The sequence below is a fragment of the Alosa pseudoharengus genome, unplaced genomic scaffold (assembly GCF_046254945.1).
Source record: "Alosa pseudoharengus isolate Yale_2024_CS ecotype anadromous, Long Island Sound unplaced genomic scaffold, YU_APseudo_1.1 YU_APseudo_1.1_scf_9, whole genome shotgun sequence".
Lineage (NCBI taxonomy): Eukaryota > Metazoa > Chordata > Actinopteri > Clupeiformes > Clupeidae > Alosa > Alosa pseudoharengus.
In genome coordinates, this window is record NW_027468881.1 from 40,966,461 (window position 1) to 40,980,789 (window position 14,329).

Genomic DNA, 14,329 nt, shown 5'->3' on the forward strand with positions numbered 1-14,329 from the left:
AGTGTGTGTATGAGAGAGAGAGGGAGAGTGCGTGTGTGTGTGAGAGAGAGAGTGTGTGTGTGTGAGAGAGAGAGTGTGTGTGTGTGAGAGAGAGAGTGTGTGTATGAGAGAGGTAGAGAGTGCGTGTGTGTGTGAGAGAGAGAGTGTGTGTGTGTGAGAGAGAGAGTGTGTGTGTGTGTGAGAGAGAGAGTGTGTGTATGAGAGAGGTAGAGAGTGTGTGTGTGTGTGAGAGAGAGAGTGTGTGTGTGTGAGAGAGAGAGGGAGAGCGAGATGGGAGATGGGAGATGGGAGGGGGTAAGGGCAAAACAGGGCGGATGGTAAGAGAATGAGAGGCTGATATGCGTTTGACTGGCACTTGTTAATCTGCGGCTGGGCGGGGTCTTGTTGAGCGCTGGTATGTGATGTCAGGGCGGGAGAGGCGGCCGGGACAGTGCCTGTAGGTATTCTCACAACCTGAAGAGACAAGTCCAGAGAACGGACTCCATCCATGCCCGGGGAAGTGGGTTCTGACAGAGGAACCGACTCGGAACTAGATACATACCGGAACACTTGTGTAAGGAGCTATATCTGGTGAGATTTACAAGCTGAACATCCCTTAGCCGTCCTGTCATGCAGCAGAGCAGCGAAGCAGCAAGCAGGGAGTTCTGGGAGCAGAGCAGAGCAGAGTTGGTGAAATGACATGTTGTGGTGAGCACAGGGATGGACTGTGAGAAATAGTGACTGTAATTATACTCTGCCTGCATGAATGCTTGAATGTGATTTGTTTTTAGACTGGAGGTCGCTGGGTACAGGCTCTTTCTAAGTTAACTGTCTATGTTAACTCTATATCTATGTTAACTCTATCTATATTAACTCTATATCTATGTTAACTCTGTCTATGTTAACTCTATTTTAACTCTGTATCTGTAAAGGAAATGAACAGGAAGGAAGGGAAAAGGCAAAACTGTGGCAGACAAAAAAACAACTCTCTCTCTCTTTAGTCCAACCTCGCTCAGCACTGATGTCCTGTAGTCTTTGTGTTGTGCTATGTCCTGTAGTCTTTGTGTTGTGCTGTATCCTGTAGTCTTTGTGTTGTGCTGTGTCCTGTAGTCTTTGTGTTGTGCTGTGTCCTGTAGTCTTTGTGTTGTGCTGTGCTGTGTCCTGTAGTCTTTGTGTTGTGCTGTGCTGTGTCCTGTAGTGTCTGTGTTGTGCTGTGTCCTGTAGTCTTTGTGTTGTGCTGTGTTCTGTAGTCTTTGTGTTGTGCATCTGTCCCAGTCTGTGCAGACGTGATCAGCATGAGTCACAAAGCTTTCTTGGCAGAGGAGGTAGAGAGGGGAATGTGTGTGTGTGTGTGTGTGTGCGTGGGGTTACTTTTGCTACATTGCACCCAGTGCACCTGGAGAAGCCAGTGAGCTGCACCTGGGAGACAGTAGCGTCTGTCTGGTGTGTGTGTGTGTGTGTGTGTGTGTGTGTGTGTGTGTGGCAACCAGCGGGTTGACACAGGGGGATGTCCCTACTGAAGTTTGTGATTTTTCCCCCTCTCTCTCTCTCCTCCAGCTGTTCCAGTGGAAACAGCTGGAGAATCTGTACTTCCGTGAGAAGAAGTTTGCAGTGGAGGTGAACGACCCTCACAGGTGAGCCACAGCAGAACCCTTCATCAGTCATTAGTGCCCCCTCTGCACTCTTACTGCCCCCTCTGCACTCTTACTGCCCCCTCTGCACTCTTACTGCCCCCTCTGCACTCTCTGCACTCTTACTGCCCCCTCTGCACTCTTATCTGCCCCCTCTGCACTCTTACAGTATCTGCCCCCTCTGCACTGGGCACTGTAGTGTAATGCCCCCTCTGCACTGGGCACTGTAGTGTACTGCCCCCTCTGCACTGGGCACTGTAGTGTACTGCCCCCTCTGCACTCTTATCTGCCCCCTCTGCACTGGGCACTGTAGTGTACTGCCCCCTCTGCACTGGGCACTGTACTGTTGCTGCCCCCAAATCGGTCCTGTTTGGTAGTAAACTAATTGCAGCTGGCTGTGCCCATACGAGACCCATTACTGCACGTAGTTTCCCCAGATGTCACAGTAAACTTTTAACGGCTCTATTACTGAGGGTCTATTATCACTGGACTGTAATTCAAGCTCTCCAGATGCTACACGTGTGTGTGTATGTGTATGTGTGTGTGTGTGTTAAAGATGGTGTGTCTTTTTGGCAGGACCGTGACCAAGCGCACCTTTGGCCAGACGGGTCTGGTTATCCACACCTGGTATGCCAGCCACTCACTGATCAAGAGCATTTGGGTGATGGCAATCAGCCAGCACCAGTTCTACTTGGAGAGGAAGCAGAGTAAGGTGCGTCTAGGCCTTGGAGCTCCAACACAAGCGCCTCCCTGTTGGACTCTGTGGATGACTGTGAAAAACGACCGTTTGATCGCTGCTTTGAAACATGAGCCTCTCTGTCTTGTTACCAACTCTTTGTACAACAGGCCAAACTGAGCGCAGCGAGAAGCTTAAACGACGTCGCCGTGGACCTAACTGAGAATGGGGCGTCCAAGATAAGCAAAGGTCATCTGGGGATAAAAAATCAGCTCATCATGGCCAGTAATGGGAGCCTTGGGTCAACAGGTAGGACTGCTGCAGATACACTTACACATTTATTCACATCACAAATGCTCTTCAAAGTTATTTCCAATAATCCAAATCACAGGTCATGCACTTTTATTGTGTGTGTTCCTGGGACGTTAATTCTTTGACAAATATTTCTTGCACTGTGCTTTACTACTTGTGATGGAATAGTATTACACAAACTAGTAAAAATGGCCTCCATATTTGGATTTCTCACAAACTGCTTCATTAAAAATCATGACCAGTGTTTGTATAAACAGGCTGGTTTCCTGAGGCCCTTTATCTATTGCCTGTGAGTTCAGTCAACAAACAAAAGCTGCATCACGGACATGCAGCAGATGTATTGACATCCAGGAAGAGAATAAGAATAACAAGCCGTCTTGACAGGTTCTGCCGACTCGGAGATGAACGACGAGCAGAAGAAAGAGAAGATCTCCGAGCTGAAGAAGAAGGAGAAGGACATCCAGGACATCTTGGCCCAGAGGATGGAGGAGCTGAAGAGCATCTGCTTAAGAGAAGCGGTAAAGTGGTCGTTCTCTTCTTCTCTTTTCAGATCGCTACGGCCTTTCTCCCTCTTCCCACTTCAAAGGGTAGGGGGTCATGACTCATGCTGTCTCAAAGGGTAGGGGGTCATGACTCATGCTCTCGTCCATTAGCAGTGAGATTTAAGTGTGCGCTTCTTGTGACATGGTTCTTGCAGGAGTTGACGGGCAGGCTCCCGAAAGAGTACCCACTGTCCACTGGCGAGAAACCTCCACAGGTCAGACGGAGAGTTGGGACGGCCTTCAAACTGGACGACCTTTTCCCATACAACGAGGTATGCATGCCCACTAGGGTAAGCTGTTGTCAGGCTGTTGGCACTGATTGTATTGATGCATAAATAAATAGGAGTGATGCAACAGCGCTTGTTCAGGTGCTGGCTGCTCTAGCCTGCTGCTGCAGTTGGAGTGGAGCGAGTTGACTTGGGCACATTCCCAATTCAGTGACAACTGCAGTACTGGCCCTAGTGTACTTGCAGCTTATGCTCAATCCCACTGTTTGCAGCAGGTGGTGGACACATTTCACTGTTGCATTTAATAATCCCCGGTGGCAGGCCACTTCAATGCTTCACTGATTTTTGTATTGTTTTGTATAATTTGAAAGTTATATGAAAAGGATGCAAAATGTATTTGTTAACTTCATATAATGTTCGCTAATTTCCTCAACAAAACACACGTAGTTGTTCATCATTTGTGTGTGTGATGTATAAGTATAAGTATACTGTATATACTCTTTTGATCCCGTGAGGGAAATTTGGTCTCTGCATTTATCCCAATCCGTGAATTAGTGAAACACACTCAGCACACAGTGAACACACAGTGAGGTGAAGCACAGTAATCTCAACGCAGTGAGCTGCCTGCTACAGTGGCACTCGGGAGCAGTGAGGGGTTAGGTGCCTTGCTCAAGGGCACTTCAGCCGTTCCTACAGGTCCGGGATCGAACCGGCAACCCTCCGGTTACAAGTCCGAAGTGCTAACCAGTAGGCCACGGCTGCCCCAACCAGTAGGCCACGGCTGCCCCAACCAGTAGGCCGCGGCTGCCCCAATGATGTGCACTCTGTGTCCTTCGCAGGACCCTTACCTGAGGAACCTGGAGAGCAGGTTTGCGCTGCAGCAGAAGATTGTGGAGGCTGCCAAGAAGCTGGCCGCCGAGATGGACCTCAACAAGACGGTGAAGAAGAAGAGGAGGAGGAACTGCCTGGACGCCATGCAGAAGCTGCAGGACATCGAGGACGAGATGAACCAGTACCGCATCAAGAAGGGCAAGAAGCCCACGCAGAGAGCCTCTCTCATCATCGCAGGTACGCAACAACCAATCAGAGAGCCTCTCTCATCATCGCAGGTGTGCAACAACCAATCAGAGAGCCTCTCTCATCATCGCAGGTGTGCAACAACCAATCAGAGAGCCTCTCTCATCATCGCAGCTACGCAACAACCAATCAGAGAGCCTCTCTCATCATCGCAGGTGTGCAACAACCAATCAGAGAGCCTCTCTCATCATCGCAGGTAGCCATTGCAGTGGGCCACTGTGCTGGCTAATATTACTTTTATTACTTTTCTTCCAATAAAGACGTCCACAGCGCCCTTGCCCTCCTAATTGTGTATGCCAGGCAGCCTGCTGTTCCTGCGCTGTTTACCCACCAGCACCATGGCAACGCAGAATATTGGACTCCTAGTCAGAGATGAGAGATAGTGTTATTTGACATGGGAGCTGAATTGGATGGATTAACATATAAAGGGCACATGCTGTGACTTATGCAATGAAGATTCATTGTGTGATTGTCCGTGTCATTTTGAATGTCATCTCACGGCTGCGTTGTCATTGGGTGTGTTCGAAACGGGAGACAGCTGCCTACTGCCTCCCTCCCTACATAGAGAGCTGTCTCACTAGACATGACTTTGGATTAAATGCATCTTTTAAAAATGAGCGTAGCACTCTAGAATCTTTGGTTAACACTACGGTATGACGTTAGCAAAGGCCTGACGTTAAACTAAATTAGCTTACATAAGCTAGCAGGCTAAGGGTATAAATTAGTTTTACGGCCGGCAGATATATCAGACCAGACGCTATTAATGGTTACAACAATGGCATAATCAGATAGTAAGTTGTTTATTTTTCATCTCTTATCTACAAATCTAAGCAAAATAAGGTCACACAAATGACATTTTAAACAGATTCAGCAGCCATTACCGATGTCATCCGCCATGTTTGTTTACCTTTCACAGCTGTTTCAGACGTTGCCGCAAGGGATTATGGGTAGGAGGCAGCATGAAGTGTGCACCGATGCTGCCTCCAAAAATGACCGTTATTTGGGAATTCTAAGATATCTTAAAAGGCAGCAGAATTTGTTTTTTCGGTTTCGAACCGCACTTGCTGCCTTGCACTCCAGTTAGATATCTTAAAAGGCAGCAACTTTACCCGTTTCAAACACACCCATTGTGTGTGTGTGTGTGTGTGTGTGTGTGTGTGTGTGCTCCACAGATGAGCTGGTGCCGTCGGAGTGCAGCTCCCTGTCTGACAGCCTGACACTGGATGATGGTGAGAAAGACAACACACTTCCAATAAAGCGCCTGTGTGTGTGTGTGTGTGTGTGCAGAGTTGCTGAAGGCTCTGCCAGCACTGTTCGGCCCTCGCTGGGTCGAAATGGAATTTGTAGGATGAACTAATCAATTAATTTTTCTGAACTAGCAGACTGGACTGTTTGATCCAGACCCAAGGAATCTGTAGCAACACACACTCTACACACACACTCTACACTACACACACACACTCTACACACACTCTACACTACACACACACTCTACACTACACACACACACTCTACACACACTCTACACTACACACACACTCTACACTACACACACACACTCTACACACACTCTACACTACACACACACACTCTTACACTACACACACACACTCTACACTACACACACACTCTACACTACACACACACACTCTACACACACTCTACACTACACACACACTCTACACTACACACACACACTCTACACACACTCTACACTACACACACACACTCTACTGTACACACACTCTACACTACACACACACACACTCTACACACACTCTACACTACACACACACACTCTACTGTACACACACTCTACACTACACACACACACACTCTACACACACTCTACACTACACACACACACTCTACACACACTCTACACACACACTCTACACACACACACTCTACACTACACACACACACTCTACACACACTCTACACTACACACACACACTCTACACTACACACACACTCTACACTACACACACACACTCTACACTACACACACACACTCTACACACACTCTACACTACACACACTCTACACTACACACACACACTCTACACACACTCTACACTACACACACACACACTCTACACACACACACACTCTACACTACACACACACGCACTACACTACACACTCTACACACACACTCTACACTACACACACACACTCTACACACACACACACTCTACACTACACACTCTACACACACACTCTACTCTACACACACACACACTCTACACACACACTCTACACTACACACACACACTCTACACACACTCTACACTACACACACACACTCTACACTACACACTCTACACTACACACACACACTCTACACACACACACTCTACACTACACACACACACTCTACACTACACACTCTACACTACACACACACACACTCTACACTACACACACACACTCTACACACACACACACACTCTACACTACACTACACACTCTACACTACACACACACACTCTACACTACACACACACTCTACACTACACACTCTACACTACATACTGGACTCTGTGATCCAGACCCAAGGAGTGTGTAGCTAATATCTTGATAGTTGTTGATGTTGTTGTTTTGGTCCGGTTGGTTCCTCCTGATGTTGTTGTTTTGGTCCCGTTGGTTCCTCCTGATGTTGTTGTTTTGGTCCCGTTGGTTCCTCCTTCTCTGTAGACGACTCTGATGGCGTCCAGAGGGCGCGGTCCCGCTCCATGCAGTGTTCCCCGTACCTGAGCCCCCCCCCCTCCGCTGGGCTGGACTACAGTCTGGAGAGGAGAGCCTCGGCCAGTGACCAGCCCCACGACCAGCCTCTCAGCAGGTACGGAGCTCCTCCTCTCTCTCTCTTTTCATTTCACCCTTCTCTCTCTTTCCTTCTACCTCTCCTCTCATTCTCCTTCTCTCTCTTCTCTTTCTGTCTATTACCCTTTAGTCTCTCTCTCTCTCTCTCTTGTTTTGTCCCTGTGTCTGTTGTTCATGGTTGTTTGTTTGTTTGTGTGGAGGAGTACCGGTCTTTAGGTTGTCTCCGTGCTGAGGGAGCAGTTGACATTCCACTGGATGAAACTGACCCCTGTCACCACAGCATCCCAACTGTCCTAACAGACTTACGCATTGTCCCTCTGTCACCACAGCATCCCAACTGTCCTAACAGACTTACGCATTGTCCCTCTGTCACCAGAGCATCCCAACTGTCCTAACAGACTTACGCATTCTCCCTCTGTCACCAGAGCATCCCAACTGTCCTAACAGACTTACGCATTGTCCCTCTGTCACCAGAGCATCCCAACTGTCCTAACAGACGTACGCATTGTCCCTCCACAGACTGGATTACGACCTCCAGGTCGCGGGACGTTACTACGGCCCAAGGGAAGTGTCGTCCACTCACAGCAGTCCGTACAAAACGGTTCCCAGACATCCGCGCGACGCCCGGAGCATACCGGACACACCCGTCATGACCCGCAACGCCTATAGCAGCAGCCAGCTCCGGTCAGACCCACACACACACACACACACACATTCACACACACACACACACACACACACTCTACTCACACTCTCTACACACACACACACACTCTACTCACACTCTACACTACACACACTCTACACTACACACACACTATACTCTACACACACACACACACTCTACTCTACACACACACTCTACACTACATACATACACTCTACACACACACTCTACACTACACACACACTCTACTCTACATACACTCTACACACACACTCTACACTACACACACACTCTACTCTACATACACTCTACACACACACTCTACACTACATACACACACTATACACTACATACACACACTCTGCACACACACTCTACACTACACACACACTATACACTACACTTTACTACACACACACACTCGACACTACACTGTACACAAACACTCTACAAAGTCTACACCAACACACTACTCACATACATAAGCCTCCAGTGTGATATTGACAGTTTTTTAAATGGAGATTACATTTGCACCCTGACCGTCATATGTAGAAATGATTTGTAGAGTATGGTACTGCATATATGCACCCTGACCGTCATATGTAGAAATGATTTGTAGAGTATGGTAAAAGAGAACTAGAGATGCATTCCGTTTTAGTGGCATGTGTAAGTGTGCGTGAGAGTTGTGAGCATGCGTAAGTGTGCGTGAGAGTTGTGAACATGCGTAAGTGAGAGTTGTGAGCATGCGTAAGTGAGAGTTGTGAGCATGCGTAAGTGAGAGTTGTGAGCATGCGTAAGTGAGAGTTGTGAGCATGCGTAAGTGAGAGTTGTGAGCTGTAGCTGAGTGCTGGAGCTCCCCCTGCAGGTCGGAGGGGAACGTGCAGTGTTTCCGGCACCGCAGCGGCAGCTTGGAGTCGCAGTCTCAGTTGCGGCGGGGGAGTGGCTCGGAGAAGGCCACCTTCACGCTGTCGCCAGCCCGCCGAAGCACCAGCTCCGAGGCCCTGGACGACTGCTCGTCCTACACCAGCCTGTCCAGCGCCGACTACGCCCAGTACCGCACCGTCGACCACCGCATCTACGACTACCGGCGCCACCGCAAGGTGGAGGTGTACGGCAACACAGGCAGCATGCCCAACCTGGTGCACAACCCCTCGGGCTGCGGCTATGCCTGCCCACCGCCCGCACACTACGGACCGCTGGCCTACTACGTGGCCGGCTACCCGACCCCGGACTACGAGTACTCCAACGGCGGCTACGTGTTCGAGAACGAGCTAGAGGGCCACTACAATGTCAACCCCTCCTACGGACACAGCGGCTACCCTGCCCACAGCCGGTACCACCACTACGGCTCCGACGGGCCCGACATGGCCCAGAACCCCTACGCCACCATGAGGCCCCCGAGGGGCCGACAGGCCCCCCGAAACGAGCTGCTGGCCAAGAACGTGCAGAAGGCGCTGGTGGTGGAGCATCTCCGTGGCTGGTACCAGCGCAGCGCCGTCCACCGGGACGCTGGACGAGGCCTGGGCGGAGTCTACGACTACGAGAGGGGCTCGCAGCATAGCCTGGGCTACCAGACGCTCCCCGCCGCCCACTTCAGCCCCTCCAGCCGGACCACCTCCTTCTCCTCAGGTACGGCCCTCCAGCCCCACTCAGGAACGGCGCGCTGAGCGGAGCTCAATTGGCTCACGGTGTCTGGAACACAGATTAAGGCTGCCGTTGCTTTTTGTTCAGTCATGCCAGCTTTGTAGAGAAAAAGGCTTAGTCTGAAACATCAGAGAGGTAGTGTGTGAGAGAGAGTGTGTGAGAGGTAGTGTGTGAGAGAGAGTGTGTGACCGAGAGAGTGGAAATGAGAGATGAGAGAAAAAGAGAGAGAGAGTGGAGAAAGACCTCTACAAAGAGAGAGTATGTATGTGAGTGAGTGAGTCAGCTGGCCTGGTTCAGACATTTTCCTCCTCCTTAGGTTAGGGAGACTGCCAGCAGTGCCCACGTCTGGACGCAGATTACTGTCATGCTGAACGCAGTCCTCCTGTCCTACTGGACGCAGATTACTGTCCTGCGGGATGCAGTCCTCCTGTCCTACTGGACGCAGATTACTGTCCTGCGGGATGCAGTCCTCCTGTCCTACTGGACGCAGATTACTGTCATGCTGAACGCAGTCCTCCTGTCCTACTGGACGCAGATTACTGTCCTGCGGGACGCAGTCCTCCTGTCCTACTGGACGCAGATTACTGTCCTGCGGGATGCAGTCCTCCTGTCCTACTGGACGCAGATTACTGTCCTGCGGGATGCAGTCCTCCTGTCCTACTGGACGCAGATTACTGTCCTGCGGGATGCAGTCCTCCTGTCCTACTGGACGCAGATTACTGTCCTGCGGGATGCAGTCCTCCGATGATTACTGTCCTGCTGTTTCCTCTCGGCTACTCAGTGTCCAATCACAATAAAACTTGATCTGCATGGGTGTCACATCGGAATGTGTAAATATCTTGTTTTTGTTCTTCACTAGTGTCCTCTGCAGCCAGTGGGGGGGGTAACTGGCGCAGTCACCTTGCTGTAGGCCTGACGGACAGCGAACTGCTGGACATGCCACTGACCACACAGCCATCCTACAGCGCCCCCTACAGGAGTCCCACTCACAGCAGGTCAGCAGCAGCTCCATGACCAGCGCTCACATGAACCGCCGTAACAAGGCCTTTAGAACACCATCATAAACTCTGTTGTCTTGTCCTTTAGAACACCATCATAAACTCTATTGTCTTGTCCTTAAGAAAACCATCATCTATTGCATCATCATAAACTCTATTGTCTTGACCCTATTGCATCATCATAAACTCTATTGTCTTGACCCTTGTGCATCATCGTGAACTCTATGGTCTTGTCTCTATTGCATCATTCGCACTGTTCATGAAATGGGTTTGTTGCCAATACAAATGACTGAATTACATGCAATACGCCACTCCGTAGGGATATTTGGACTCTCTACCCTGCATTCCATGACATTCCAGCGCAGTGCCATCACCAGCTAACCACAACCCAGTGCTCAAGCTAACTGAGAGTTGGGAAATAAACCCTTTAAACCAAAATCTGTCTGCCTTTTTGTTTAGAATTCCATTCCACACAATTATTTGTTGAAGGTGTCATGTTATTTGAATGAAAAGTGTCATGTTATTTCAATGGAATTGTAAGGGCTAAGAGCCTGGAGTGTCTTCTCAGGTGTTGGCTCTGTGTGTGCACACTGCTTGGCCTGTGCGTGCCGTGGAACCTGGTGGTCCAGTGCTGGCGGCTGCAGGCCCGTGCCGAGCGCTGGCTAATTGGCCAGGCAGAGACGTCCACTACGAGCGGTCCCTCATTCCTTTCTCTCCCCCTCAGTGACCGGTTCTCGTCTAGATGCTGGCCTGCTTGTTGGCCCCCTGAGTGCCTATGTCAGTTCTCAGAGTCCGAGGGCTACCATGAGTTCCCCTTCATGAGTTCCCAACCTTCCTCCTCCTCCTCCTGCTGTCTCAGCCTCCCTCCCTCCTCCAACACTCCCTGCGAGTGGACTGACCCCCTGCTGTGGGAGATCCATTCTCACCAGAACTAGGTCACAAGAGTGTGTGTCTTTTGTTGGCATGGTGTGTTACTAAGCCATGGCATACTTGGGCCTGTTTTGTGTCTGAAACTAACATTAATAATGATCTCTTGGATTGTTTGTTCTGTTGTGTATATTTTGTTATTTATTTCAAAATAATGAAAATATATAAGGTAAATACTGATATTTTGAAGGGCCAGAGTGTTTCTCGTAGTGAATGAGTGTTTTCTTGCGCGTGTGGACAGGTATGCTGTGGAGTCCAGAGGGGCAGAGCCTGTGACTCTCACGTCTGAGACGGTGGAGGTGGGCGGGGCCACAGCTAGGTACACCGATGAGGAGCATTCATAGAAAGCACAAAGGTAAGACGTGAGCTATGTAGACACACTATGTAGGGTCTGTTCGAAATGGAAGACGGCTGCCTCCCTCCTTACATAGGGAATTGTCTCACTAGACATGACTTTGGATTAAATGCATCTTTTAAAAAAAAGAGTAGCACTCTAGAATCTTTGATTAACACTATAGTATGACATGGGCAAAAGCCGGGTGTTCAGTAAGGGATAATGTATAGAACGCCGGACGTTAAGTAAGGGATAATGTATGTAAGGGATAATGTATAGAACGCCGGACGTTAAGTAAGGGACAATGTATAGAATGCCGGAGGGACAGGGCGAACCATCCTGAAGGGACTTATTTTCCCATAATGACCGGTGTTCTATACATTATCCCGCTTATTATACGGCTACTTGCCAAAACAAAAAAATAAACTCCACGATAGTGTCTTTACACTTATTTGTTACTGTTTCGTTGTGGCTTTTGCTGAGAAACAAATAGTTCGCAACACAGCTGATCAACCGTCTGCTTTCACTTTTGAATGAAGTTCCAATGCAAGAAGTGACCGGAATACTTGCGGAGTGATATGATCAGCAGCACAAAACCCGTTGCCATTGACATCGGTAATTTTATGTTTGCAGCGGTAATTACATGAATTTATTTTACCGTAGAACGTTGGGAAATCCCATTCAAGTCAATGGAGCGTTCTACTTGCCTTGTGAAGAGCCGTGTAATAATTATTATTATCCGTAGTGGAATAAATCGCTTTTATGCTAAATTCAACATACATCAGAACCCAGAATTTAAGTCCAGCAACAATGTTTTTAAATCTGTAATCAAAGATATTCGCAAGAGTGGCAAAGACATCAGCCAGCACCATCCCCCCATCTCAAGCGCTGATCTAAAGCCAATCAGGGAATCAGAGGCCCTCTGTACGACCACAGCCATTGGCTTAGTCCGAAAGGTATGGTTTGACGTCCAGTTGCACCTTGCACGAAGAGGCAGGGAGGGTAACCGGGATCTGACCAGGGATTCGTTTCCCATCAAACGGGACAAAAATGGCAAAAAGTATATCACTCTATCGTTTAATGCCGAAACGAAAAATCACAAAGACCCAAGGGACACTATGCAACATAACTATCGCGGGTGCATTTTTTCTGAACCGGGAAACCCAAATTGCCCGGTGGCAAGTTTTAAGAAATATCTTTCACATTGCCCACCTGATGCAAAGAGGTTCTACCTCCATCCTCTAAGGCAAGAACAATCTGTCCTCGACCAGCAGAAGATCTGGTATTCCAGGGAACCCATGGCGCACAATCCACTTGGATTCATGATGGCCAACATCAGCCAAGCAGCTGCATTGTCCAGACGGTACACAAATCATAGTCTGAGAAGTACTGCTGTGCAGCTGCTTTCAACAGCGGGATGCCCGCAAGGGAAATAATGACGGTCACCGGGCACAGATGCGAGACCAGTCTGAAAAGCTACTGGGCTCCGACAACCTCTGACAGGGAGAAATGGAGCCAGATCCTTTCAGGTGAGTTGCTACCACAATAGCTGCTACAAGTTGCCCATAATATTTTTTCCAATGTGGACACTGCAGTCAACGTGTTCTATTCTGTGTTTTCAGATGTGCCTGGAATTAACCCTGTATCTGCCGATCGAGGAGAAGTTGGAGAATCAAGTCAAGAAATTAATGGGGGTTTGAGTACGAACTTACCCCGAGATGCACCATTCGCCTAACCTGGCCCTAGCCAGATGAATGTCGTTCCGCTTAGCTCCGCCTAGCTTCACTCACATCCATCTGGAACCTCTTCCATTGAGAGTGATTTCTCCAACCAACTTTATGGTTTAGCCAATCAGGACGCAGGGCGGGAGTTTCATAGATGTGACATAGCGTAGAAGCGACTGTGAGACTGTTATCAGCATCACGGGTTGGCTTCGATGAGAGTGGTTGAAGTAGCACGTCAATAGATGACGGACAAGTGGCTTATTCAATCATATGCAAGCATTTTTTGATTAGGTCCAGCCTTCTGAAGCAACACTTCAATGGATCGGTTCCAGATGGATGAGTGGAGCTAGGCGGAGCGAAATTCATCTGGCTAGGGCCAGGTTACCATTCGCCCTCATTGTACGTTCAACGGGAATGTCCAATTCAACCTCAACAAGTAGCCTAGCCCTGGCGGTACTAGAAATCCAAGGCGTTGCCAAGCAAAGTCTAAACTTTTGAAGAACTATTTTCTCTTATTTTTTTCTTTTTTTACGAAATCGCAATAAATCATTCGGACCTCATAAAAGTAGACTACTGTGTGAAGTTTATTTTTCTTGTGTTGGCAAGTAGCCGTGTAATAAGCGGGATAATGTATAGAACGCCGGTCATTATCGGGAAATAGGTCCCGACAGGGCGAACCGGACCCCGACGCGCAGTGGAGGTGGAGACTGGCGTTCTATACATTATCTTATCATATACTTAGCTTACATAAGCTAGCAGGCTAAT

At 48.9% G+C, this 14,329-nt stretch overlaps 1 protein-coding gene across 1 annotated transcript in view; it reads left to right on the forward strand.

The window, feature by feature from the left end:
- frmd4bb (FERM domain containing 4Bb) overlaps positions 1-14,329 on the forward strand; it is a 39,090-nt gene that overhangs the window by 20,464 nt on the left and 4,297 nt on the right. The window contains exons 12-23 of the mRNA XM_076277508.1: positions 1,537-1,613; positions 2,187-2,322; positions 2,457-2,595; positions 2,983-3,116; positions 3,296-3,412; positions 4,207-4,435; positions 5,617-5,673; positions 7,145-7,289; positions 7,790-7,954; positions 8,803-9,566; positions 10,441-10,576; positions 11,748-11,861. Of these exons, the coding sequence (XP_076133623.1) occupies positions 1,537-1,613; positions 2,187-2,322; positions 2,457-2,595; positions 2,983-3,116; positions 3,296-3,412; positions 4,207-4,435; positions 5,617-5,673; positions 7,145-7,289; positions 7,790-7,954; positions 8,803-9,566; positions 10,441-10,576; positions 11,748-11,850 (2,202 nt within the window). The 3' untranslated portion in view covers positions 11,851-11,861. The remainder of the gene's footprint in view (positions 1-1,536; positions 1,614-2,186; positions 2,323-2,456; positions 2,596-2,982; positions 3,117-3,295; positions 3,413-4,206; positions 4,436-5,616; positions 5,674-7,144; positions 7,290-7,789; positions 7,955-8,802; positions 9,567-10,440; positions 10,577-11,747; positions 11,862-14,329) is intronic.